The sequence below is a fragment of the Mercenaria mercenaria genome, unplaced genomic scaffold, assembly GCF_021730395.1.
Source record: "Mercenaria mercenaria strain notata unplaced genomic scaffold, MADL_Memer_1 contig_4983, whole genome shotgun sequence".
Taxonomy (NCBI): Eukaryota; Metazoa; Mollusca; class Bivalvia; order Venerida; family Veneridae; genus Mercenaria; species Mercenaria mercenaria.
Window position 1 is genome coordinate 34,872 of NW_026463257.1, and position 27,507 is coordinate 62,378.

The following is a 27,507-nucleotide window of genomic DNA, read 5'->3' on the forward strand; positions in this document are numbered from 1 at the left end:
TTGTATAATTTGAAGTCATGCAGTTGTATTATGTATAATGTGCTTTTATGCTTGATAATTCATGTGCTTTTCTATGTGCTTTTGTTTTTGTATTGCAATGTGACTGTTATTTGTTGCTAAGTCGGCTAATAGCTATTCATAGCTAATGTTTCTTATGTTTGCAAACCGACGTTAAATAAAAATTTGTATCTTGTATCTTGTATCTTGTATTAGGGAACTAACGTAGACCTCTTGTTTGCGAGAATGACTTGATGCTTGTGAATATTAAATGAAAGGGATCTGCCTGCATCATTATGAAATTGTGTTTCGTTTTGCTTTTGAAACCAGAATGTATCTAAAGTCACTAATGGTTGTCGATATATATTGCCCAGCCGCTCCGAACAGTATTTTATGTACATGTAACAAATTTTATGATTTTTCGCTGCATATTTATCAAACATTATGAAAACAATGATGATCAATGTTTGGTTCACTAGTGTGCTTTATTCAATGCTCAGAAAAGACAGTGATTCATCAATTATGGTACATTATTCAAAATAAACAACACGTTTGTCTGTATCTCCATTTATAAAGAAATAAAACGAAAAAGTGTACATTCATTTTTTTCAAAGTCTAGATATGTTCATCAATAAGGAAAATATCAGAATCAATAACAAAAAAAAAACAGTTTTCTTCCATTAGCTTAAAAATCATGTAGGAAAATTCTAGGCTTCGCAAATACATGTATATGGATATGGCTGGTCACAGTTCTTATCATTCCAATGGTATTGCCAGATTCCTGCCGCATGAACGCAATGCTCAATCAAATCGTTATTATCTGGTTGCCCAGGAAACCAGCTAGAGAATGAAGCTGTTCTCCAAGTGTTTATCCACGACCATTCATTTTCTTCAAATACGCCAGTGAGTGCAATTCAAAATTCATCAAGAGCTAGTATAAAAAGAAATATAAGGATAATGTAAAGATAGGTAAACAAACTTAATATGGATAACTTCATTTTAATGATGAGACAAAAATAGTTTTTAATGTAAATTGATAAAAAGATACATAATAGTAATATTTTTAATTAATTATTGCATTTCATATAAAGCCATTTCACTTTTTGATACTACATTTTTATGCTTACATTTCAGTTTTCATCTCAGCTTGGGTTTTCAAGAAGACCCATTCGCCTTCACATTCGACTTCAACTAGTTGACCTTGCATCTGCTTGCATCTTCTCTGATAAAAAAATGAAAACAATACTTTATACTGTAAATTTTATTTTGCTATTGATATATTGGAAAATCAATTTAAATTTGAAACGAAAAGCTTAGCCTCTGTAGTATATAACTAAATACATATGAGTATGCTTTATTTAATTGCAACACTAGCTTGACAACGTCTAGAAGGAAATTATCAGTATCTTAACGTGTTCATCAAAAAGGAAAGTGTCAGTATTCTAAAATTAGCTTGACAACGTCTAGACATGTTCATAACACTAGCTTGACAATGTCTAGATATGTTCATCAATAAGGAAAGTGTTAGAAACCTAACGCCAGCTTTATAACACTAGCTAGACAACGTTCAGATATGTTGATGAATGAGGAAAGTGTCAGTATTTTAACACTGTCTTAACAACGTTATTACTATTACTTGCTAGTTGTAATTTCTGTTACTTCGTACTTTTTATTTATTGTCATCATCATTATAATTATCATTATATTATTATTATTATCATCATCATCATCATCATCATCATTATTACACTAAACATAATTTGTTTTGTTTACTTCGTCCTTAAATTGGAGTTTTCCGTATTAAGTTTATTTACCTTTCATTAAACTACAAATATGTTTCCTTTTTTAAATAAAAAGTGATAAATAAAATATTTTGATACCAAAGCATGCATCGTGCGTGTGTGTCAAGTGTTCATTTTCAGTTTTCAATTTTATTAAGTTCATGTGATGCAATTTGCTTGCTGCTATTTGGTATGCTGAAGAAACAGTGAAGGTAAAACATGAAGAGCCAGCTGGATGAAAGCTGGTTATCAATGTTTTATGCAGATTGTTTTAGAATAAATAATATTCATGTTTTGAAGAGTTACTATTAGAAAATTATCAAGATACCAGCTGTTCAAAATATATAGTCCATATTATTTATCTTTTAAGGACAAAAACCCGAAAAGCAACGACTTATAAAATGGAGACAGTTTTGGCTAATTTCAAGCTAGGGAAACAATAGATGCTCATGTGAAATAAAAAAAAACGGTGTCCGATCTTACCAGATCTTCAAGCATTATATTAACGTATGGTAGGATTCTGGTATATTACTCGAGTTACAATAATGGCGAGTTATGTGAACTTTATACATACATTAGCCTCTGCAAAAGTTACTCGTTCATGACCAAAATTGTAGCAAGTATTCCCAAAATTAAGCCATCCGGTTGCACATCTATCTACAAATAAAAATATTAGAACTTCCTAGGTAATGAAGGTGAAACTTTATAAAAAAATATCGGCTTCTATTGTTCAACATTGACAAACCAAATTTTATAAAACAAACGTGTAATACTCAACATGAAATATACTTAATAAACAGTCATATTTTATCATTTTGTAGCCATACAGTCTTTAGTTTTGAAAAGTCAGAAAACAAAATAGTTTTTACAATTTTACAATGTTTCGTATTGTTTCGTTTAAAAGTTTCATATTTTTGTTTTTGCTTCTGTTAACAAGAATTTCCCTTGATGAAATGAAAACATTCCTTTTATGTGGTACAAGTAGTTCAGTATATGTCTAGCTAACAACCAGTTCTGTAGTCTTCAACATAATTATCTGTTTGTGTGTATATTTGTTGTTACAATAGATACAAGTATTTTGTTTTTCTTGTCTTTTTCATAAAAGTATGTATTGTCATTAAAATGGATAAAATTAAAAGCAGCCAAAAATTAAGAAAAAGATATTGTATTGTTTTGTTCGTAATTTTGAATACATCAGTTACGTTATATATAAAAGTATCTGATTAACAATTGTTGTTTGTATTATTACAAAAATATACTCAAGACATCCTGCATAAAATCTCTCAAAACCAAGCCAGAGACCTGCTTCACGAATTTAAAAACAAGATATGTTTGATGACAGTGCGCTTGACTGTTTGACACCCTTGCACATACTAGGTTACACACAAACGGTATACAAACATTTTCTAAGTTGAAATTTAGTATCATATCCCAACCTGACCTCCCCCACTCCCAGACAAAATGGCAAATAGCCTTTTGAAACATAATACATGTACAAAGTGTAATCAGGTTTGTATAGTCCCTTAACATCTTGATATAAATTCTATTATAATACAAACCGAAAAACGCATTGACATTACTTTTTTATTTTTCCATTATGTTTCTTTTTGAATACTTAATCAGTAAAACCAAATTTAAATCTTATTGGGATACATTTAATGTTAATGTGCAAATACCAACACTCAATTTTTGAAAACTAGCATGAAAATGGTAAGAACTGATAAAAAAAATAAACCATTAAGCAATACGGTTTATAAAACAATGTGCTCATGTAAAATAGAAACCCTCTTCTATATATATTTAATAGGAAAATATTATCACTACACAGTCAATCGTCAAAGGTGCAGATATGTTGCCAAATTCACCTGGACTTACATAGGTTGATTTCTACATACAAAGTAAAAACATTACACCAAGCGCGCAGCCAGGATATGTTTTAAGATATCGTACATACATCCGTCAATATGGTTCTTAAAATCCCCGCATAAAGGAAACAATATGCACTTGAAAGTAACAATCAAGTGTTTGTTCAATAACATATTTAGGAGATTTGAATGCACTGTAAGTTTCTTCTGAAGTGTGGGAAAAGCGCATAACGAGATTTCAGGATACCAAATATTATGAATTATTGCGCACAAAGCAAACACGTTGAGCATAAAAATAACATATGCAATCCCGGATACCCCTGTCTTCTAAATATATTCCTAACCATTCGAAACTTTTGTTTTTATTTTGCAACTTTTCAATTTAAAAAGCATCATTGTTGTATCCGGTAAATGCTAAATAAAATATTTTGTTAACAAGAAGCAGATTATGACATTGGTACCATTTTTTATTGAATAAAGATGAATAAATCACTTTTTATAAAAACGTGTCGTTTTAATTAATGGAATATTTCATACAGAAATAGAAACTTTTGCATCAAGGCACTGGTATTAGACTATTGTCCTAGACCGCTCATCTGAGTATTACAGATCGCTTCGCAAAATATTCCGAGATTAAACCTACTAAGGCTTTTTGGTCGAAATTAGCAGCACATAGCAGAAACGCTACAGCTATGGTGCAAGGGTTGTTTCGCAACTTGAATTAATTATATGGTTCCGAAGCATCTTCATTTAGATTTTATCTAGAAAAGTTATATTGTGGCTTCTTTTTTAACAAAATTAAAACTAAAGAAATGATGTACTTGACCTCTCTGTAACAAAGACAAATGAGCATAATGTTTTGTTAATTCTATAAATTTCTTTGTCCTTCATTAGCAAAAAGGTCACAGTAAGTCATTTGTGCTTTGACTTACTACATAAGGTTGAACCACCGGCCTTTTAAAGTCAATTTAAAAAGTTTCGTCATAGGAAAAAAGCCTTCACCCCGTTTGAGTGTTTAAACCCTTATCCGCAAAAATATGATTCTTACCATATCCATTCTGAAACTAATACCGCAATTTTTCTATATCGGTAATTTTATTTTTTACTTATAAGCTTCTATAAAGATACATCAATTATGGTACACTATTCAAAATTTACAATACGGTTATCTCTAGTTAGGATATCTATTTTTAAGACAACAAAACGAAAAAGTGTGCAGTCATATTTTTATATTAATGCTTGTGTTAGTTCGTATTTTTTGTTCGTCAGTCGGAAGATGTGAGCATTCCAACACTAACATGACAACGTCTAAATATGTTCTTCACTAAGGAAAGTATCAGTACTCCAGAGTAAAGATATATCCATCGATAACGAAAGTATCAGTATATCAACGCAAGCTTTACAAGGTCTAGATAAATCCTTCGATAACGAAGAAATCAGTATTCTAACAGAAGCTTGACAACGTCTAGATACGTCCATCGATAAGGAAGGTATCAGCATTCTAAGCTAGTTTGACAATGTCTGGATATGCTCATCAATAAGGAAAGTATCAGTATATTTACCTTTCAATTATAAAGGCCGAAAAGTCTTTGAAAAAGATGGAGACCGTGTTGTCTAATTTTGATCTAGGGAAAGATGTATGCTCATGTGAAATAATAAACGGTGTCAGATCTTAACTAATCTTCATGCATTATATTTAACATATGGAAGAACTCAGTAATAAAATATTGTTCTAGTTAAAATGATGACGAATTCTATGAACTTTATACATACATTAGCCTCTGCAAACGTTATTTTTTATGACCAAAATAGTAGCAAGTATTTCCAAAATTAACCTAACCGGTTGCACATCTACCTGCAAATAAAGAAATCAGAATCCCTAGATAATAAGGATATAATATATGAGCCGGGCCATGAGAAAACCAACCCAGTGGGTTTGCGACCAGCATGGATCAAGACAAGCCTGCGCATCCGCACAGTCTGGTCAGGATCCATGCTGTTCGCTAACAGTTTCTGTAATTCCAATAGGCTTTGATAGCAAACAACATGGATGCTGACCAGACTGCGCGGATGCGCAGGCTGGTCTGGATCCATGCTAGTCGCAAACCCACTATGTTGGTTATCCATATGGCACGGCTCATATACATTGTACAAATAGAATTTTTAAAAACAAACTTGCAATACTTAACATGAAATAAACTTCATAAACGGTCATAATGTTTAAACAAACATATTGGTTTTTAGTCGTGTGACAAAGTGGCATCTGTGGTATATTTTGAATCTCTATGTATTTCAAATGAAACGAACTTTGACAATAATATTTACAGGTGTAATCGGGATTGTATAGTAGTCGCAACTTGACCGCGATGGTTGGCCTTAGGTTGATTATTCATATCGATTATTTCATCGTAGGAAATAAGGGATGCTTAGGATAGCCGTGTATATTTATATGGAATTAGTCTGTATACAGTGCAGTATCAAAGTATGTATACTTACATTTGATCAGTTAAAACTTTTCAATACATTAATTTATGTTTCCGCAAATTCATATTTTCATTTTCTGGTGCAGCTCGTGTTTTTACGTACACTCCTTTTAAGTAATTGGTTGTGCCTCATTATGTATTATAATACAAAGGTCAACCATCGGGGTTAAGTTGCGTCCACTATATATTCGACCTATATTTTGATACATTTTTCATAATAATGCAGAACTGACGCATTGACATTACTTTTTAATCAACATTTTCCGACTTTGTACTTTTTAATTAACATTTTCCGACTATGTATTATTTGAATACTTATTAAAATCCAATTTGAATAATTTTACTAATATGACTATTTGTTTGAGAAAATAACTGGCAACACCTTTACCTGCCTCTCCCACTGAACCCTTCCACAGATTTTATAATTATACACATTTCTAAAGTACAGTGATTTACTGCAGACACCTCAAGAGCGAAAATAGTTACATATAAAAATTTGGTACAGATGAAAATATAATACAGAAATAAAGAAATTCATGCCAGATAGATTTACATGTAAATCTTTGAAAGTAAGATTAATCGATTAGTTTACAAAGAATGTATGAAGTACTTGAGCTACAGTTATTTTACATATTAAGCCTTTTAGACAAACAACGAAAGTGTATTTTCTGTCTTGTGTTCCAAATCGGCCTATATAATAATATCATGTATCTAATAAAGAAATGATTATGCAGAACATTGTACTTGTGGGTCAGAGTTGAGTATAATACTCTGCATCTCAGTATAGCCGATGGAGCTCATTCAACACGGGTAAACTGGCTATTGCAGGCCGAGCTAGCTATAATCATAGCTGATATGTGCTCTTTGTCCAATACAATGTTACGAATACCTCTCAGTAGTGCAATTATAAGGCCTAGAATAATTGCTTGTTTACGGTAATGCCCCAAGAATGAATTACAGAAGCTGACAGGAAAGCTATGATCAGGTTACCTTAAACAAACAACTTTTAATTTTAGGCATAACAACCCTTTCAATATTTAACTTTAACTGTAATAGGTTTGTCAGTATTTCACTTTCTAGCATACATGTCTTCAAAATGTTATGTCGAAATACACAGCATTGGCTTGATACATTTATATCTGCCTTTGTATGTATTCTTGTCGTTATATTGATGAGTTTATTCCAACTTATAGTAGCTAATTATAAAGTTTATAACATTATTAAAGCCAAGTACCAGTTCTCTTGTCCAGTTCCAGTTGACAGGATTAGAAATGTCAATGTATGCTATTAATGCCTGTCTACAACCTGATTGGTACAATGTAAATTGCTACAAAAATTTCTTAGCGGGTTGCTTTCAATATGTCTAATTGCTTAAGAAAATATATTCTCAAATCTTTTAACGAGGCATACCCGTAAGTAAAGATACCCTATGCCTGCATATGTATTAAGACAGTATCACAACGAGGTAATGCATTATAAAGAATGTTAGCTTTAAGTCTGCGTTCTTTGATGTGGATTTTTGTCCTTGTTTATATGCCAAAGGACGGCTTATTACGGAATTAGTCAGCATGTACCAGACGTGTTTGGAACAACCATGAAGCTACATCAAACAACCAGCAAACTGTTTTACTATAAAAAATACCAGTGTGTATCTGTGCCGTTTGCTCGTTACATTATCCCTTTGTGGTTTTGTTTTTATGCATTTGCGAAGAACAAATGTGTACCATTTACAGCTTTCTCGTGGTTGCATATTAAGTGCTGGATGTTTCATTAGGTTCTTTCATGTATTATTTGCGTTTACAGGCATTGGCATGAAGAGAACCTTTGTTTATGATACTGCTTCGTCGCATATAAACAAAGGCATCAAGCTGTAAGTCGGTAAATGGAGCCAGATAAAATTCTAGTTCCTTCAGAAAATAGACAGCTTAAAAACATCTAAACTACCTGATGTTCATATTTCTAATATGAAGCCATGTTCGAGGAGGGACATACTAAATAGCTGGCCTTCTTTATTCCAGATAAAATTGACAAATTTCAAATAACTACAGTACACAACAGGACCCGTTTTAAATGTCTGTAGCTTACATTTTCTTCAAGAATAATGTCAGTGCTGAAAAAAGAAAATTGGGGTCACGTGTTTCAGTCAAACAAACAAACTAAAAAGTCAGCTAAAATGATACCCCAAATTGTATTGATGGTGTATGACCTAAATTTCCATAATAAATCTGTCATGCTATCGTATAATTGCGAAAATGCTTCCTAAGTGTCAAGGATCTGTTATGTGCTTTTAGCAAAAAAAGAACAACAACAATGCAATGAAATGAAGGAAAATAGCTCTACAAAGAGAAAAAGGAGGACTATTTGAATCCGCCATTTTGCGACTTTTCCGCGCCAGTTTCCTCTTAAAGACACTGATTCTGGTATGCCTGGTGTGTGGCCTATGGAGATGATAAGGTCTGCGTATTGGCGATAAGGGCCAATACACAAGTCAGGACCATTGGTAGACTTGCTTCTGTTTATCATAATAAGCTACTGTATAGCTACTGTGCAGTAAATAAATTGCAGGTGATATTTCTCACCATTATAGCAAATCAGTTCTCACCTTTATAACGAGTTTAGAAAGCTTGATTGAATTAGGGCTAAATAAACAAAGTGATAAGATACAACAGTGTTTTATCATATTTTTAATAAAGTAAGTTTTTTAACAATAACATCTCATTATTGCTGTTTTTTATTATCAAAAATATATAAAATGCATTCAGGCACATAGCTTTTAGAAGTAATAAATTATTGTGTATTTTGAACAATGATATATCTTTATTGCTGGATTTTATTATACATAAAAGAAAGTTAACATTATTTAGACAACACAAGAGGAATTAAGCATTTTTAATATATAACATCCTTCTGTCTATATACCTTCTTTATCTATTAAAAATGCAACTGAACGCTTCTTTAATTTCTAATAAAATCCAGCAATTATCTTTTTTTTTTCATTTTTATTTTGTTACTTTTGATAAAAAGATCATAATCATTGAATAAACAAACTTGTAATTTCTCTTATTGAGTTTTGAATAATTATTTTATAGTGAGAAATGCTTTGCTATAAGAGTTATAATTTAATTGGCCAGGACATTACTCAACATGACTGAGCAATCAAAATTAGTATCTTATCAATTAAAATAATTTTGTGTACATGCTGAAAAAAGACTAAAAAAACAACAGCATTTCAATTAATAAAATGCAAAACACAGGAAATAACCAATTTACCTGTAGGCAATAAAATTTATGATTCTCTGACAATGATTAGGCTACATGTCAAGTCTACAGGGGTTTTATGGACCCTTATCAGGCTGGACCAGACAGGATCTCGTATATTGGGGATTAAAAAGTCTGGTATTATGGGGAGGGGGGTCACTTATATAGGAGATTTTCTTTGCCTATAAGTATCTGTATACCTTAATTGTGACCCTTGCATTGCTTAATTCTGTTGAATCTGGATGGATAAGTATTGCCACTTGACTTTCATTACTATGTGCACTTCATAGAACCATATAAATGCCAGTGCAATAACACGTCATGTATATGGAATGTACATTTGTCAATTAAATGTATTAGAGGAGTACTGAAGTACCTATAACAATTCTTAAATATCTATTGAAAAGTTGTAAATATCTGTTTGTTTTATTTATGGGTCTTTGGATGAGTCATTTGATTTGAAAACATAATTATGTCATATACTGTAATGCAACAGAAAATATTAAGGGGGTTAATTTTGATGTTCCCTACAAAAACATACAAAAATGATCCATTGAGGAGCCTCTCTTTTTGATATAAATCTATTGCCCTTATAAATACAGCTATGGACCTCAACAAGTGAATATGTTTCACTGTTTTGATATCTTATACATGAGATACATTAATTCAGTTTTTTTAAAGTCATGAATTAACATTTCTGAAATTGTTCTAGATATATTTAATTAAATAAAAGGTAGTACCCCTTTGGGGCCTCATTTTTTGGTCGATTCAAGCCAACAAATCGTATATGTAGTCCATTTCTGATTCAGTATAATTTATAATAGTTAAATACAAACTTTGATGCTTTCTTCATAAGAAACATCTATTCACACGCAGTTTTAAAATTAAACATACAGAAAAATCTGATTACGTCCCTTTTTAGTATGTATCTTGAGAAATAGGAGTATGTTGGAGCAAACTTGTCAATATTAAATGGTTGTCTGTCCATGCTAGTGATATCTTATCCATGTTTAGGTCATATTGAACAGAACTATATAGATAAATTTCAATTTAAAGAAAACCCTTTTTTTCAAGACATTTTACCTCCCTTTTTTAAATTGATTTAAAAGGTTCCAGGGCAGATAGAGCGTGTCCCCTCCTCTTGTTGGATTTTGGATGCCTTAAAGTAATTTCATGCAAAATTTGGTGCTTTCTTCACAAACGGGAACATCTTTGCCATTTTTCCATATCTTACTCGCTATATTACATGATGATGATGATGATATGATGGTATACCAGTGTCAACGATAACGATTACGATGATGGTATGATATTACATGATGATATTACTTTGGGTGTAATGATGATATGGTATAAAGAATCTGATATGATGATGGTGGTGGTATGATGATGATAGCAATGATTGTGATATAACGGAATGATAATGATATGATATCATACTGGTACATTATGGTACGATAATAACGATGGTAACGTCGAATATTGTAATGATGATGATGGTGATAATATTCTCATGACGATATGCCAACAATGGCGACGATGATGCTGCTGATGATGATAATAATGATGATGATGACCAATTACTGATCTGAATAATTGTGATAATGCTCTCTATTACTAATTCGTTTTAATGTATTGTAATCATCAAGTATTTCAGTTGGTATACTAGCGATACTCGAGCATTAGGGGGATACATCAGGTTAAATGAATGAAAGGTAAGAAGTAGAAGACAGGTAAAAGGTGAAATTACGTTTGACTTGGTTTTGAATATGTGTGAAAAGCTGCTTTTCTTTGTTAAATTTTTCAGGAAGTTAAGTTTAAAAAGAAATGATAATAATATATTTATGAAAATATTGAATATTATGCATTTTAAGTAGGCGGTCGAAAACATTGTCATAGGTAGATCACTTGTCCCTCTCTGTTGGGTGTTCGAACCACGTGCATGGTTAAATGCAGCATGTAAGAAGCAATCCAGCTAGCTTACAAAGAAATCGATTATTCTACTGCAGCACTCGCTCTTGTCTTTATCATAAGTTGTTTCTACCACGGACAAGACTGTTCATTAAAGCATATCTGCTGTGACTTCAGTGCGCATTTAAGAAATTGCAGGCATTCGGATGTGAGCTTGAGGAGAGTTTCATACTATTTCTGTCAGTAGCATTAAATCTCAATACATATTAGCGGGCCAGGCATTTGCATATGTTTGATACATATAAAGTCATATTTATAACCGTTGGAAACCTTTAAAGATTTCTATATTTTCTGTAACCTTTCATTTAGATTATTAAGGTATCACAAGTTATAAATGTTCTTATTTCGTCAAGTCCTTTGTTCTTAATTTTCAGTATAAGAAGACATGACGTCTAGTTTCAGCTACAAATATAAAGGTGCCCGTACGACAGAATCCAGATGAAACTTAATTATAAATAGTAACAAAAGCGTCTAGTTTAAGTCTTGAATTTGTAAAGGTGAGTTATTCCTTTTATATACTCTTAAGCTCATGTAATAAACGTATAATTTTGACAAAGAACTTGAAAACAATATCAACAAATAAACAACATTCTGTGTACTGATTGGACGAATTCTATTTTATAAAATATTTAGTGGCCATCGATACACATGTGACTTTGGTATGGCATATTACAATTTATAAATTGAAGCAAACAATGAACAATTCGCCTCACTTTCTCATCAGCTGTATTTTGCCAGTTTCTTCATTGTCAGCCTATAACATGGGCTTATGCCTTTTGCGTTGCCTGTAAGTTGCTATGCTGTCAAGCTAGTGATTTTTCTTCTATTCATATTCATTTCTATAAATTTAAACATGTTATATGCCATAATATCAATGAAATAAATCGCGGCCATTTCCCATCTACCTCTGTGTTTGTCGTTTGTGATAAGAATATTTTTAGAATATATGTACTGACGCCGTGCAACGACTGTCGTAGATATAGTGAACCTCATAAAATCTCTGTATGTTCTACCTTGATCATAACCGGTCTTAAGTTGATCAAGACTTTGGCAGCCACCTGCCCTTGGCAACTGCATAGGTTTATTCTTTTGTGGGTTGTTTAACAGAGGTTTGGCTGTATATTTTGTAATTGAGCGGTTGCGATTTTGTACTTGTATGGATACGTATAGGTGTGGGTTCAAAGAGCGTCTCATATATGTACAAAAGGTTTTAGCGATGTCAAAGTTCAAAAAATAATTAAGAAGTATCAGTTTTCTGTGACTTTTAAAAGCTTGCTATTTTTACGTAGACATCCTCGTCTGTATGATGATAAAAAGCCAAAAGGAGATATAGATTGCTAATTCTTAAACATTTTTCACTAAAAGCTACCATATGGTTATGTTATTTATGACAACTCTGTTCAGCTTGTTATGCATAAACCGGTAATAATGACTGTGTGAGCATTACTTATACTGTTATATATATATGTATGAAAGGGTTCTAGCGATGTCGAATTTGGAAAATTAACACCAAGTAAAAGTTTTCTGTGAATTTTGTAATATGTTACATTCTGTTGGCATTGGATTCTGATGCTCTTTATATCTATTTTAGAAATGGAAAAATGTAAATTCTCCATTTTTCAAGTAAAGAAAATACTGCTAAGCCTACATCCTCTATTGGATGCTAAATATTTACAGTTGAGGACAAAAATATATAGCCTTCATTTCACTACAAATTATATCATCAGAAGTATATGCACCTTTATGACATATTTCTTATGAATAAATGGAAATGCTATGCAACAAAATTGTACAGTATTATGAAACAGTCAAAGCCTTGACTGCTGCATACATGTTTTGACATTTAAATACTTTGATAATTAGATCAATGACATCAATTCCTTCTTTAAACGATGACAACATGTCTTAATAGATTTAAAACATCAAACACTATTTGCACCAGCAACAAAAGAAACAGGATAAACTATTTTCCCGTTATTTTCAATGTTAATTTTGTATGTTTTCATCACACTGGCTTAAAATGGCATAATTGCTTCAAAAGAAAGAAGTTGTTCGTGCAATCAGTTCATTTATTTGAGACATACTTAATGACCGATGCATAATTCATTTATAAGCATAGTATTCTTTCACAACATGTAAAATACATAAGCTTTTATACAGTTATCATCATTACATTAATTAATAAAGCAATGTGCAGTTATTAATGCTAAGAAATGACCTTACACTTTACTAAACTCTCTAACCTTGAAATAACCCTAATGCAGCACAGGTAAAAAAAACTAAGAATGGCAATCTCACCGTTAAAAACTTTGCCATAAAATAACACATTTGTTTTAGATAATATAGGTGCATGTATGCAGTAAATGCAAATGGAGTTTTCTATACAATACATTAAAATATAAGTACATGTATCAAACATGATTTTGAATAGAGATTAAGAAAATGTTCTCACAACCATCTTTAACAGTTGTTCAACATGCCTAAAGTACTTACCAATAGGATATTTTGTCACGTCTGTTTAGGTGAACTTTGTTAAAATTCCATAATGTTAAAACCCGATACAACAATTCTCAACAAAGAGAATATGCGTAATTACATGGTTGGAAAAGGGCTTCTTTCAGTACTGCACATGTATTTATCCTTTTACAAAAAAGGAGGTAATACAAAGAACGGACTCGGTAATACGTTCTACTATGTGAATCATACTTAAACCTTAGAAGAATATCTTATAAATAAACTATCAAAATAAGATTTAATAAGTTGTTATAAATTAATGTTCATTACAGCACTTGCGGCAGTCACATATTAAACAAAGCCATTGTGGCCTTTTAAGCAGTTAAAACAAATCGTTGGATACATATCTTTTGCATTTATAACAGGGTATTTCAGGAACAGTCACTTTATTTCACAGTTGCACATGAATATTACAAATAGCAATAGGCATTTAACAATTTGTAGAATAAAAAAAGTGAAAAATCTTTTTAAAAATACCCTCAGATTTAGCGCCAAAACAGCTGTTCAGATATATATGACTTTTGTGACGAAAGGACGGACAGACGGACGGAACAAATAACAATATGCTTCACTAAAAAGTTGGTCAGTAATACAGAATTCAAGTCAAGCTGTACATTACGGATTTCATCTAATAGTTATACGCACAAGTATACCGTTTAAAAAAGGCGGATTTGACGTACAGACAAACGGATTTACAGACAGACTGACGTGAAAATTGACGTAACTTTATGCAAATGCATCACTTGGCCCCAGGAGTAGGTATGGATCTGTTTACACATAAATATGTATCAAGAATAAGATAAAAACCAGCTTTTATTAAAATAATTATTTGTTTTAAGGGTGGCCATTTTGAATGTTCTAAAAATAGAATTTCAAAGAGCTGTGACATTGGCTCTTACATCCAAAAGTCTTGTATTGGTCCAAACTACCTGTGTACAAAATTTGGTACTTTTGTCCGGTCTGTCTAGATTTTTCAAATTTTATGAAGAATTGGAACTAAGCTACTGCCTTTGGCAACTGCATGGGTTCATTCTTTTTGGGGTTGCTTAACACAGGTTTGGCTGTATGTTTTGTAAATGAGAGGTTACGATTTTGCACTTGTGCGGATACGCATAGGTGTAGGTTCAAAGAGCATCTCATGCGACAAAAATCGGAAAAGTAAAAATTATTCTCATATAAGTTATATGTAAATGTACAAGTTATGTTTCAGGTAAAGATTATCTGATAGTCTTTGGCAAACGCTGAAAATTATGTATACTTGTAGAAATTTAATTCACATTGTGCATGTGCATGATGTCGCTATCTCTCTATTACTAGGCATGCTGCCTGCTCTTCATAATAGGTTCTACCATCGCAAAAAAATGAAAATAATCTCAATTGTTTGTTAAATGTCTTCGTAAATCAAATATTTTAGTACATAAACAATGCCTTGTCCTGTGTATATAAACAATTGATTAATTATTCGGTTTTGTCTTTAAAAGGTTTCTGTTACAGCTTTCATGAACTTTGATTTCAGTTATAATTTTCTTTATTCAGTTAAAGCAAAATCTAAAAGAAATTCAAGAGGACACTACTGGACTGGTGTGTTGAAACCAGTCACCTTTGCTGCAACGAAGTTAAGCTTGTCAGAGCTAAAATGTAACATGAAGCATTGAAGGACATCCATCATTCGGACACACTGCAATGAATAGAATATTATCACTAACTTTCCAATATGTTATCAAAAGAAAATGTTATAAACAAATACTTTACCTTATATAGGTTCATCAGGGGTAAATTTAATTATTCAAATTGCATTAGATTAGATAAAAAGCATATATTATATACCGATCTAAATGGTAATTTAATATGGAGTACTAAGGTGAAAGTTTTGTAACAAATACATGATGTATGTCTTAGTTTTATACCACCGTTCTCAGATTTTAAGTTTACCAATTTTCTTCAAGGAATGATTGTTCTTAAACAGTGAAAAATGTGTCAAAAATACATTCATTATAGTAACAATGTAACAAATTAAATGTAGCCAAAAATTGAAAGAATAATGTTGCATTATCATTTTGAATTGGTGTATATTATTATCAGTGAAGTGTTTGTTTGTTATTATAGTGTTACCCATTCTGAATGGTTTGTGAGACTCCTTCATACATTTAAATCATTACTTCCCGATGCAAGGCACCAGCCAAGTATATGCAAAACTTCAACCAAGATTCAGATACTAAAATGTGTCAAAATTTTGAGACAATAAAGGTTAGAGTAATGTAACTTGTCCTTTGAAATCAACGTATGATGCATGCTGAAGAACTGACTTGTACTATAGCCAATAAACAGTAGTGCCAAACCTTGACTGTTTTAAACAATTCGTATTTTTCGGCGACGCCGTCTAAATTCGTTTTCGTTACCTATGCCACGTGACTTCAGTTTGCAAATCAAACTACTTGATAACGCATTAAAGATAATTTATCAAAATGGAAGATTTATGCAACACTCTTCCTGATTGGACGAGAGTGTCAATGTCTTTCACTCTGTTTATTGTGCTACGCTGAGTGAAATGTAGACAAAGCGTTTATCCTAAACGACGCTGTTCACAGTTTTAAAGCTAACTTTGGCTCAGTATATTTAGCAAGAATATTGATATATCTCAAATTGATAAATAAGTTTAATAAATATGATAAAAACCTGTTCAAATACCAATATATATCAAATTAAAGAAAAAGCTGAATACGGTCTGCGTATCACATGAATAAGGGTGTGATAAGAGTCTTTTATGTAGAGAAGTGTTTTTTAAAAGATTTTCCTTGTTACAATTGTCGTCTGTATATGAAAAGGTTTCTTGCTTTTTTGACTTATTCAGATTGCATATTAAAATGAGTACTTGTTTGCTTTGATATATTTGTTATAAATTATTTAACTGATTTATTATATATGGATTTTTTTCTTTAGTATGGTATGCAAATATTGAACTCAGTTGAATTCTGTTACATTATATATATGCTATATAATGACTGAATCTCATTACACTGAAATGAAGGTACGCTGCATACAGTTTATCTATGTGATAAAACAGAAATATTGAAATAATTACAATTGTATGTTTTGCTTGACCTTCACTTTTTATTAGATGTGACGTCATTGTCCAAAGATTCATGAATAGCGAATATGCAGTTGTTAAAGAGGGATCAGTTGGCCTATTTTAGAAATAAATAAAAATAATAAATAAAAAAATCCTTTAATTGATTTTTTCTCATGTATTCTAATCAAACTTGATTTGTAGCATCTTTATTAGGCCCGCAACCAACTTTGTTCAGCTAGGACATTGGACCCCTTTTAGGGGCTGCTAGAGCTAAAACTAGAAATGCCTTTATACAGCGTCTCATGAACAGCTTGGTGGATCTTTGTCATACTTGGTCTGGAGCATCATTATAATGTCCTCTTCCAAATTTTATATAGGAACTTGGGCCCTATTAGGGACCACTATAGCTAAAAGTAGATATGCATTTCTTCGCATTAACCACTAAAATGTAATAGATTTTTATCAAACTCGATGTGTAACAATAACGTAAGGTCTCCTGCTATTTTGTTACACATGGGGATAGGGACCAATTTAGCTAAAAATATAAACACGTTTAATGACCTCTTCTCATGAACCGCTTCATGAATCTTCATCAAACTACTGCTGTAATTATTTGTCTAAGGATAAACGAAACAAAATTGCAACCCTACGAAACCTTTGCGAAAAATTAAAAGAGAACCATTTAAATTGTTAAAGTGCGGTGTTTAGTTTTGCAATTTGAAAAATGTTAGATGAATGTTAGATGAAAAATTCATAAACTTCTTTTCTTATTACAATTCGCCGACCATCATTTTTAAAGATATTTCTTGTTAACATTATCCCCACCTGACGAAGACAAAACAAGAGCTGCCAAAGGCAGCTGCTTGACTATGTCTATGCCTGATATTGAAATAGTGCATCTCTGGAAAATTAGAGCTATCACTTGAGTAACAGACTATCAATGGAATGATAAATATTCCCGAAATACTGCATTGTCAGAAGACAAAAACATTTCATCTGTGAAGTTCCTTAATTTACAAGATAAATTCAATCACTAAAGGTGATTGATACGAATAAAAATGTCAGTTTGATTAAAGGAAAGTAAATGGTAATGTTTATGACGTTCCACCTTCAAATGTGACCTTGACCTTGAACCTAGGGCCTTAGTTGCGCACCCTATGAATCATCTTAAAGATGACAAGATTTAGCTTACCAAAAGGTTCCTTCTAGCGCATATAAAATATTATTTTTAAGAGATATTGTTTTAGCATAATGTTACAAATGTTTAATAATGCAATGAGAAAAATATGTGCTGTCATTATTGGTGCAAACTTAGTTAAGAACTAATCTAAGTATTAACAGTTTTATCATAACCCAAAATTGTTTTTTAATATAAGCAAGTGCAGTACATATTCTGCTATTTGGAAGCATTTGTCTTGCAGTCTGTGTTCCGGATATTTTCATCACGCGACTACACCAGCGAGTACCTGCACACTTAACACAAAGAAATTTAATACATGCATTTACGATTCGAAAAACAAATCAGGAAGAGTAAAAAAAGTATGCAAAAGAAAGCACCTACAAATCCGAAACGTTAGAAGCTAAAAAAATCACGTGACCAGGGACAATTTCATTACGTAAATTTTTTTTTGACGGGAGTCTATTTTTAGATGATGCATATTCATATTCATTTCATTAATCTCGATTCTTTACTATAATATATTCAATTGAGGAGTTACATGATTTAAACTTTATTATTGTGTCTTGTTGTTCTGTTATTTTAGTAGTTGTATTGCACTATAAAGACTGAAATAAAGATTGATTATGCGTAAACACATATTGGGCTAAAGGCTATTTGTAATGAATATGCATGAGTCCAAGATGGCGGCGCCCTACGGGAAATCGGATTCCTTTGATGATACCCTTGCATCCATTACATGCTCAGTCAAGTGTGACATGTTCACCTTAAGTGTTCCTTCTCTTGAGAAGGAACAATAACAGTTGTTAATTGTTTTAATGAAAATCCATTCTGTGGTAAAATAGATATGTCATCTTTACAAACTTAAGCTGTTTGATCTATGACCTCTAGGCCAGACTTTGACCTTCGACCTAATGACATGGGGTGTTCATTCAATATGTCGTCTGGATGAGGTCAACGATTAATGCTAATTTTATGAAATTTATCTTCTGATTTAGAAGACATTGAGTGAACACGGATAAAGTTAAAATGTGACCTAAAGACTTAGGTCATGAGCTATGCATATTGCATACATGAGGTAATCAATAAGTGTTAATAATCTGAAAATCTTCATGATGTCAAGATGATTTGGAAAGGAAAAACAAGTTAAGTTATGTACATTTTCAAGTATAACAATGACCTTGAACCAAGTGGCCTGGGTTGTGCGCTTTTCACATCGTTCTGGTGATCAGCTATATGATCAGCTTCAGATATAGAGCGGACACAAATGTACGCTAATTTACATAACATCCATGCGTAACACTGTTCTTGGACCTAGTGACCTTGGTTGTGAGCTCTGCTCCTAGACTTGGAAAGGTAAAGACTTAAAGCTAGTGTGATAGAAATCATCCCAACGGTTTGCAAAATAATGAATAGACATAAAGTTAAGCAGTTTGACCATTGGCCTCCAAGTGTGGACCTAGCGGCCTGTGTTGTGCACTCTGTAAGTACGTCGTCATGTCGAAGTAAAGACTTGATGTTAGTTATGAAAACATTCCAAACGGTAAAGACAATGCGGACTGGATACCATGTTAAGCTTTTGACATTTGACCTTCAAGTGTGATCTTGACCTTTGATCTACTGACCTATTTTGTGCGCACTGATAATTGTTGAGATAAACAATTTGGTGCTAGTTTAATGGAAATCACCCCACCGATTAAGAAGATATTGAGCGGACACAACAAACGGACGGACCAACGGACGGATATGCGTGACTCCAATTAAGCTCCCATATAATTTGTATCAATGACGAAAATTACCCCCACCGCCCCACAATACTTCTACATCCGGCGAATTTATGTAACATCCATCTTCACTTCTAAGTGAAAACGGGCATAATTCATGAAATGTTGGCGCAAGAGTATTGACATTTGTATCAACTAGCTTTTAATTCAACAAGAAACAAAAGCTGTTTTAAAACACAGTTTCCCTCATGTGGTTTGTAGGAAGTAACTACATATGTAAGTAACTCTTTATGCTATGTGGTTTGCACTTGACCTAATAACTTCAAGAACAGCTCTACTCATTTTCTGACTACAGGCATTCATCCAGTAAAGTATTAAGATCACAGATCAAAGAGTTCCTCGATATTCAATGCAAGTATTATTTATTGTATGACCCTCGTAGATGATTAAAACAAGCTACCAGTCTTTCGTCGCAAAATTATATTAATACAGGAAAGCATCAAAAGTTAACGAAGATACTACGATAGAGTGTCAGCGACACTTAGGACAAACACACGTTTGTCTTTTACTAGTATGTATCAGTGAAGCACAATGTAGCTTAATGTCACATTTTAGGCCAGCAAAATAGATTATAACTGCGTAATAAGGATGTAAATTGATGTTATAATATTTTGTCCGAAATTACATTAATTGGCGACTTTTCAGCTATAATTATTTGAAAAATGCCTGTGCACGTATCCGAAAAATTTTCAGGCTCGGTAATGCACCTGGAGAGAACAAGAGACATTCCGCATGACAGTTGGATATATTTTCACATGAATAATTATACAGCTGTGTTGCCAGTGGCATCCCACCCGCTTAGCTCAATATGGAGAGCGCCGATCTACGGATTACGAGGTTGGTTTAAACAATATTTTATTCATATATATTTACAACATGAAACGTTACATAGTTACAGCATGAAGGATTGAGTAGAAAGCCAAGCTTATTTGAAACTCTCTCCCTACGAGGTTGTGAGTTCTGTCCCCGGCGGGGCGTATGTTTTCCGTGACGATTTGATAAAAGGCATTGTGTATGGAATCATTCGTCCTCTGCCTCTGATTCATGAGGGGAAGTTGGCAGTTATTTGCGGTTTCTACTGGTACAGAATCCAGGAACACTGCTTAAGTTAACTGTCCGCCGTTACAAAACTTAAATACTTTTGAAAAAGAAGATTAGTTTTAAACAAAACAAACAAACAAATATATAGGCAACTGATTCTTAACAATTCAAAAAAAAGGTTCATAATACCATGCTTTTGATACTTGAAACTAAAAGAATTCTATCTGTCTGTCACAAAGATTGTTAGTAGAAATAAAAAGGAAATCGGGCCAAAAGTAGGGAAAGGAAATATATTAGTGCTTTTAAAGTTAAGAACTTGGGAGAAATGCAAGGTTATAGTGAAGCGTCTGCATTATTGCTAACGTCAGCATTGAACTCCTTAAGGATTGGAAGGATGGGAGTGTCAGGCGGGAGATTATGCAGTCCTTATAACAGCACTTGTAATCGTCAGTGGATGCAGAGATTAAGCTGTAAGACGGTGTATGATTTCTGAGGATCTAACCTGCGCAATTTTAGACTGTATACTCAGCATTTCAGTAGCACTGGGAGTGTGGCCAAAATCGGACATAGCCTAACGCGTTTCCGTCGCTGGTGCCATTTATGAGTTATCCTTATTACCAAAATTGGATTTGTCGTAAACAATGAATATATGCTTCCTCTAGTTGGTAGATTTTCCATTTGTGTATGATTTGTATTACTTAGGTTCTCAATGATTTCTCTACAACAAGTCGGATGTTTACAGTCAGAGAATGAGCTTCCATCTCTGGGAACCGTTCAGTTATTTATTAAGGCATTGTGCAAATTCTTTCGGGCTGATTGTGTCTAAATTGCGGAATTTGTAGTATACACCTATTAATAATGGTTTGCTGCCTGCCAGGTAGAATCAGAAGTAACCGTGGTCAAAATAGTTTAAATACAAACAAATAAAACTAACAAAAGTTTACATGATATCCAAATGTCCATCTGGAAATTACTGAAGTTAGGCTGGTAAGGTCGCAAAATATTCCACCAAGTAAGGCTTTCTGACTGAAATTAGCAGCACACAGCAGGAACATTAAACAGCTGCTAGGGGTGCTAGACGTGTTTTACAATTTAAATTACTTATGTGGTTTCAAAGCATACTCATTTAGACCAACCACTCCAAGCAATTGTATTACACGTAATATAGATTACCAAATAAACCTCATGAAGTATAGAAAATTTTATTATTTTTTCGGTTCTAATTAATCAAAAATTAAAAACACCAGATTGAACAATGTTTGCTATACAATATCCATTATTCAATGTTCAGAAAAGACAGTGATTCATCAATTATGATTCATTATTCAAAATGAACAATACGCTTATCTCTAGTTAATAAGAAAATAGAACGAAAAAGTGTACACTCATATTTATTATATAAATGTTTATGTCAGTTTGCATTTTATGTTCATCAGACAAAAGTGTGAGTCTTCAAACACTAGTTTGCCTACATTTTATATATACATCAATAAGGAATGCGGCAGTATTCTAACATTAGCTTGACATTGTGTAGATATGTTCCTAAATAAAGGAAGTATCAGAATTCTAATGCTAGCTTGACATCGTCTGGGTACTTTCATCAGTAAAGAAAGTGTCAGTATTCTAACACTATCTTGACATTTTTTCTATTTACATTCATCAGTAAAGGAAGTGTCAATGTTCTAACACACTACTGGATGCACATACCATTAAACATGGTTTAAAACGCTGTAAAATATCCATTAAAATAGGTAAAACCGTTAATTAACCCCATTAATTCTGGCATTACTTTATTTAACAGGTTTCAAAATATTAATGGGTTACATGTTAAAATACTATTAAAACACCCATTTTTGATCATGAATCATGCCATTAAAAATTGAGTTTGGTAGCTAAAACAGTTAATGGCTTTGAAAAAATAGTGAAATTCTGTATATTTTGAATTTAACAGGATTATTCATGGCCCTTAAATTTGATGTAATGCCCATTAAATGTTTAGATTTTAAATCCTACATTCTGTAAAATGTAATTCGTATATTTTCTTTATTTGGCTTTTGGCTTGCACTCCCATTGAATGCTTATAATTCCAGTCCCATATTGTTCTAAAATGGACTTTCATCACAATAAATACATACTACGCACACATCGTCTAAAATATATCATGATATTATCTTTAGTGGCATTATTATTATTTCCCCTTGATGCAGTTACGCCATTTTTTTAATGTTTGCCAAATTGTGTTCCTACAAAAAATCGGATTTATTTCGATGAAAGTCAGATGAAAACATGTTAATTTATTTGATAACATCAATCTACATTATTTTGGTAAGTGTAAATACATATTGATGCATGTCACCTTATCTGTTTTTTGTTTTTCCTGTCCAAATAATCAGCATTTGTATAAGAAAATGGGTGGGGTAAGGAATTTACATTATAAAATGTGTTCAGACCAGTTTAGATTTTCAAATTTTCCAATCCCTGAGTAGAAACTAAGGTTTATAGAGAAGTGAACAGTACACATGATTGTGAAGATTTACAGTCTGATTTAAATTCATTTGGGGCATGGGCAGATCAATCGCTTCTTCGTTGCAATTAATCAAAGAGTGTGATACGCTTGATTGAAGAGGGGAAAGCTACTTGTGATGCAATCCTTCAAACATTTGCTTTTAGCTGTTTAAGTGCATGCACGTGAGAACAAAGTACTGAAGTAGAGCTAAATTGTGATTGCCTATTGTGCGCTGACATTGTCATCAACAGTTGCTTTTGAACACCTGATGCCTAATGTCTGTACCAATAAAAACTTGGTCAGAATGTTTGTCAATATTATAATGTTGAATAGTTAAAACTACCCACATGATCACTTGATCTATTAAACCGGTACCTGTAAACCCTTCTCGGTACAACACAATACAATACAATATCCATTTATTTTCTAATTTTATATGAACATATGACGGAATAAGGACACAATATGACAAATGTTTGTAAGAGCTGCTACATGTGTTAACATTACGAAATAATGAGAGAAAAAAGAAGAAACAAATGTTCTTCTAGCATTTTACAAAACAGTACATATGTATAGATACTTTTACATGTGTAATAATACGTAGTTTAAATCAATACGGCAAATATCAATATGAAGTTCATTATCTTAAGATGTCTAATTCTGATGGCAAATTTTTATGGCCCTTAATTTGATATACCATTAAAATATTACGAGCCCACTAATATTGAATCTGACATATTAAATGAGACCATTAATCAATATTTTAATAATTAACGGCCATTAACAGAGCATTAAAAATATAATGGCCCAATTAGTTCTTACTAATTAATGTGGAATTAAGGAGTAATTTTAATGGTACATTAATTTCATGCCAATTAAAAATTTTCATGGAGTTTTAAGGAGCCTGTTAACTTATTTTAATGGTTTATTTTAAGCAGCTTTTCATGGCCATCAAAGTCATTTTAACAAGGTATATTTTACCAGGGTTTTAATATACTTATTTCATGGCTTTTCAAAGTATGGCATTAAAACTATGGTCATAAAATCCAATTAAATAGTAAGAAGTCATGGGTGAATTTTAATGGTGACCTGTTAAAACTCTGTTAAAAACGTTTGAAAAAAATAAGGCCAATTTCATGACCTTTGTAATGGCATGTGCCTCCAATAGTGACATTAGCTTTATACGTTCATCAGTAAAGAAAGTATCAGTTTTCTAACGCTAGCTTTACAATGTCTAGATACTTTCATCAGTAAAATGTATTCTAATATTAGCTTGACACAATAAGGAAAGTATCAGTATTCTAGCTTTGACTAGAGCGTAGATGTGTTAATCAATAAAGATACTGTCCATATTCTAACCAATAAAGAAAGTGTCCGTATTCTAACACTAGCTTGCCATAGTCTAGATATGTTCATCAACAAGTAAAGTTACTATATCATTTTTCTAGCATTAGTTTGACCCTGCCTAGATACGTTAATTAATAAGGAAACCGTCCGTAACATTAGCTTTTCAACCTCTTGATATGTTCATCAAGGAAAGTATCAGTATTAGAGCATTGGCTTGATAGCGCCTAGATGTGATAATCAATAAAGAAAGTGTCCGTATTCTAATCAGTAAGGAAAGTGTCCGTATCCTAACACTAGGTCTCAACGTCTAGATATGTTCATCAATAAGGAAAGTATCAGTATTCTAGCATTGGCTTGACAGCGCCTATATGATAACCAATAAGGAAAGTGTTCGTATTCCGATAAAAAAGGGAAGTATCAGTATTTTCAAATTAGCTTGACAATGACATAGGACAGTTCTAAGCTGCGCAGATATACGCATTTTGTGTGATACAGGGTACATCATTCCATTTGTATTGTCTGTCCTTTCTCGCGTGAACGCATTCCTCATCCAAAGCACCGTTATTGTTTGGCTCACCAGGTTCCCATGCAGTGAATGATGCTGTTCTCCAAGTGTTGATCCATGACCAGTCATTCTGTTCAAATGCGTTAGTGAGTGCAATCCAAAAGTCACCAAGTGCTAATATAAAATGAAACATATGGGTAATATAGTGATAGGTAAACAAACTTAATATCGAGTTATCCAAGGTAAACAAAAATATTTATATTTACTGTAACATTGATGAAAAGTTACATACTAGAATTACTTCTAATTTTTATTTAATTTCATATAAAATTATTTAACTTTTTAATTCTACATTGTATGCTTACATTTCTGCTCAGCTTGGGATTTCAAGAAGACCCATTCGGCTTCGCATTCTACCTCAACTAGTTGACCATGCATCTGCTGGCACTTTCTCTGAAAAAAAATGTTATTGGAAAGTCAATTTTAGATATGAAATGAAAAGTGTAGCCTCTAGATGCCTCCATCAACGATGAGACTATAGCTTGACAACGTCTAGATATGAACATCAGTTGGGAAAATGTCAGTATTCTACCAATGGCCAGATAAGGAAAGTTCAATTATACAACGTTGGCTTGACAATGTCAACATATGTTTATCATTAAGGAAAGTAACAATATCCTACACTATCTTGCCAACGTCTAGATATGGTCATAACATTAGCTTGACAATGTCTAGATAAGTTCATCAATAAAAAATTGTCAGTATACTAACACTAACTTGACAACGTCTAGATACTCTTAACAGTAAAGAAAGTAACAATATCCTAACACTAGCTTGACAATGTCTAGACATGATCATCAATATAGAAAGCGTCAGTATCATAACAGTAGCTTGACAACATATAGATATGTCCATAACACTAGCTTGACAATTTTAGCAATGTCTAGATATGTTCATCAATATAGAAAGTGTCAGTATAACACTAGTTAGACAACGTCTACATACGTTGATAGCACTAGCTTGACAGCGTCTGGATAAGTTCATCAATACGGAAAATGTCATTATTCTAACACTAGCTTGACAACATCATGCTATATTCATAACACTTGCTTAACAACGTCTAGATAAGTTCATTAAAAAAGAATATAACAGTATCCTAACACTAGCTAGATAATGTCTAGATATGTTCATCAATATAGAAAGTGTCAGTATCCTAACAGTAGCTTGACAACATCTAGATATGCTCATAACACTAGCTTGACAATTTCTAGATATGTTCATCAATACAGAAAGTGTCAGTATCCTAACACTAGCTTGACAACGTCTAGATATGATCATCAGTAAAGAATATAAAATTATCGTAGCACTAGCTAGACAATGTCTAGATATGTTCATCAATATAGAAAGTGTCAGTATCCTGTCAGTAGCTTGACAACGTCTAGATATGCTAATTACACTAGCTTTGCAAGTCTACATATGTTCTTCAATATAGAAAGTGTCAATATCCTAACACTTGCTTGACAACGTCTAGATACGTTCAAAGCACTAGCTTGACAACGTCTTAATATATTCATCAATAAGGATTACTACTGCAAATACCTAAGCATATCTGACAAGGTACCGGTCTATCTCAGTAAACAAAGGTTTTTATATACCAAAATGTTTGTTAGAATCTGTAAATTACAGAACTGCATGATGCAGTTGCATCATACGTGGTAGATAACTGATATTCAAGATGGCGTCCAAAATTGTTAAATTTCTGTATTTGGAGTCTTATGGATATACAGGGGTGCTAAATTGTATACATCTTGAAATCATTGAAATACACTAAAATGTATGTTATGTTGACAAAAGGATAATAAAAGGGTTATGTATGTTAACCTGTGTGTGGGGAACCATACAGATGAGGCGAATTCTGACTGTGGTCTGACCTGTGTTTTGTATGATAGTGCTTTTAATTGACGTTTTCGTGTTTTGTTTTGATGTTGCGTTTAAGGAAACCTAGTGTTCTGTTTGCAGTTGTTGCTATTCTGTTGATATATGTGTTCCAGTTGAGGTCGTTGCTGACGTCGTCACCAAGGTATTTTGTATCCTTAACTGGGGATAGTGTTTGACCATGTAGTTTATAGGGGAACTGGGTGGGCTTTCTGCTACGTGTGATGTGAAGGACCTGGCACTTGCTGGGGTTAAATTCTATGTCCCACATTT

The 27,507-nt window shown here is 32.7% G+C and overlaps 1 protein-coding gene across 1 annotated transcript; it reads right to left on the reverse strand.

The window, feature by feature from the left end:
* Window positions 1-704: 704 nt before the first annotated feature.
* LOC128554373 (hepatic lectin-like) lies at window positions 705-26,768 on the reverse strand. Its single transcript, XM_053535658.1, has 4 exons — window positions 25,665-26,768; window positions 25,295-25,473; window positions 1,125-1,219; window positions 705-837 (listed from the first exon to the last, which is right to left on the reverse strand). Exons 1-4 carry the CDS (start codon window positions 25,735-25,737, stop codon window positions 705-707), a joined length of 480 nt encoding a protein of 159 aa, XP_053391633.1. The 5' UTR covers window positions 25,738-26,768.
* Window positions 26,769-27,507: the final 739 nt, after the last annotated feature.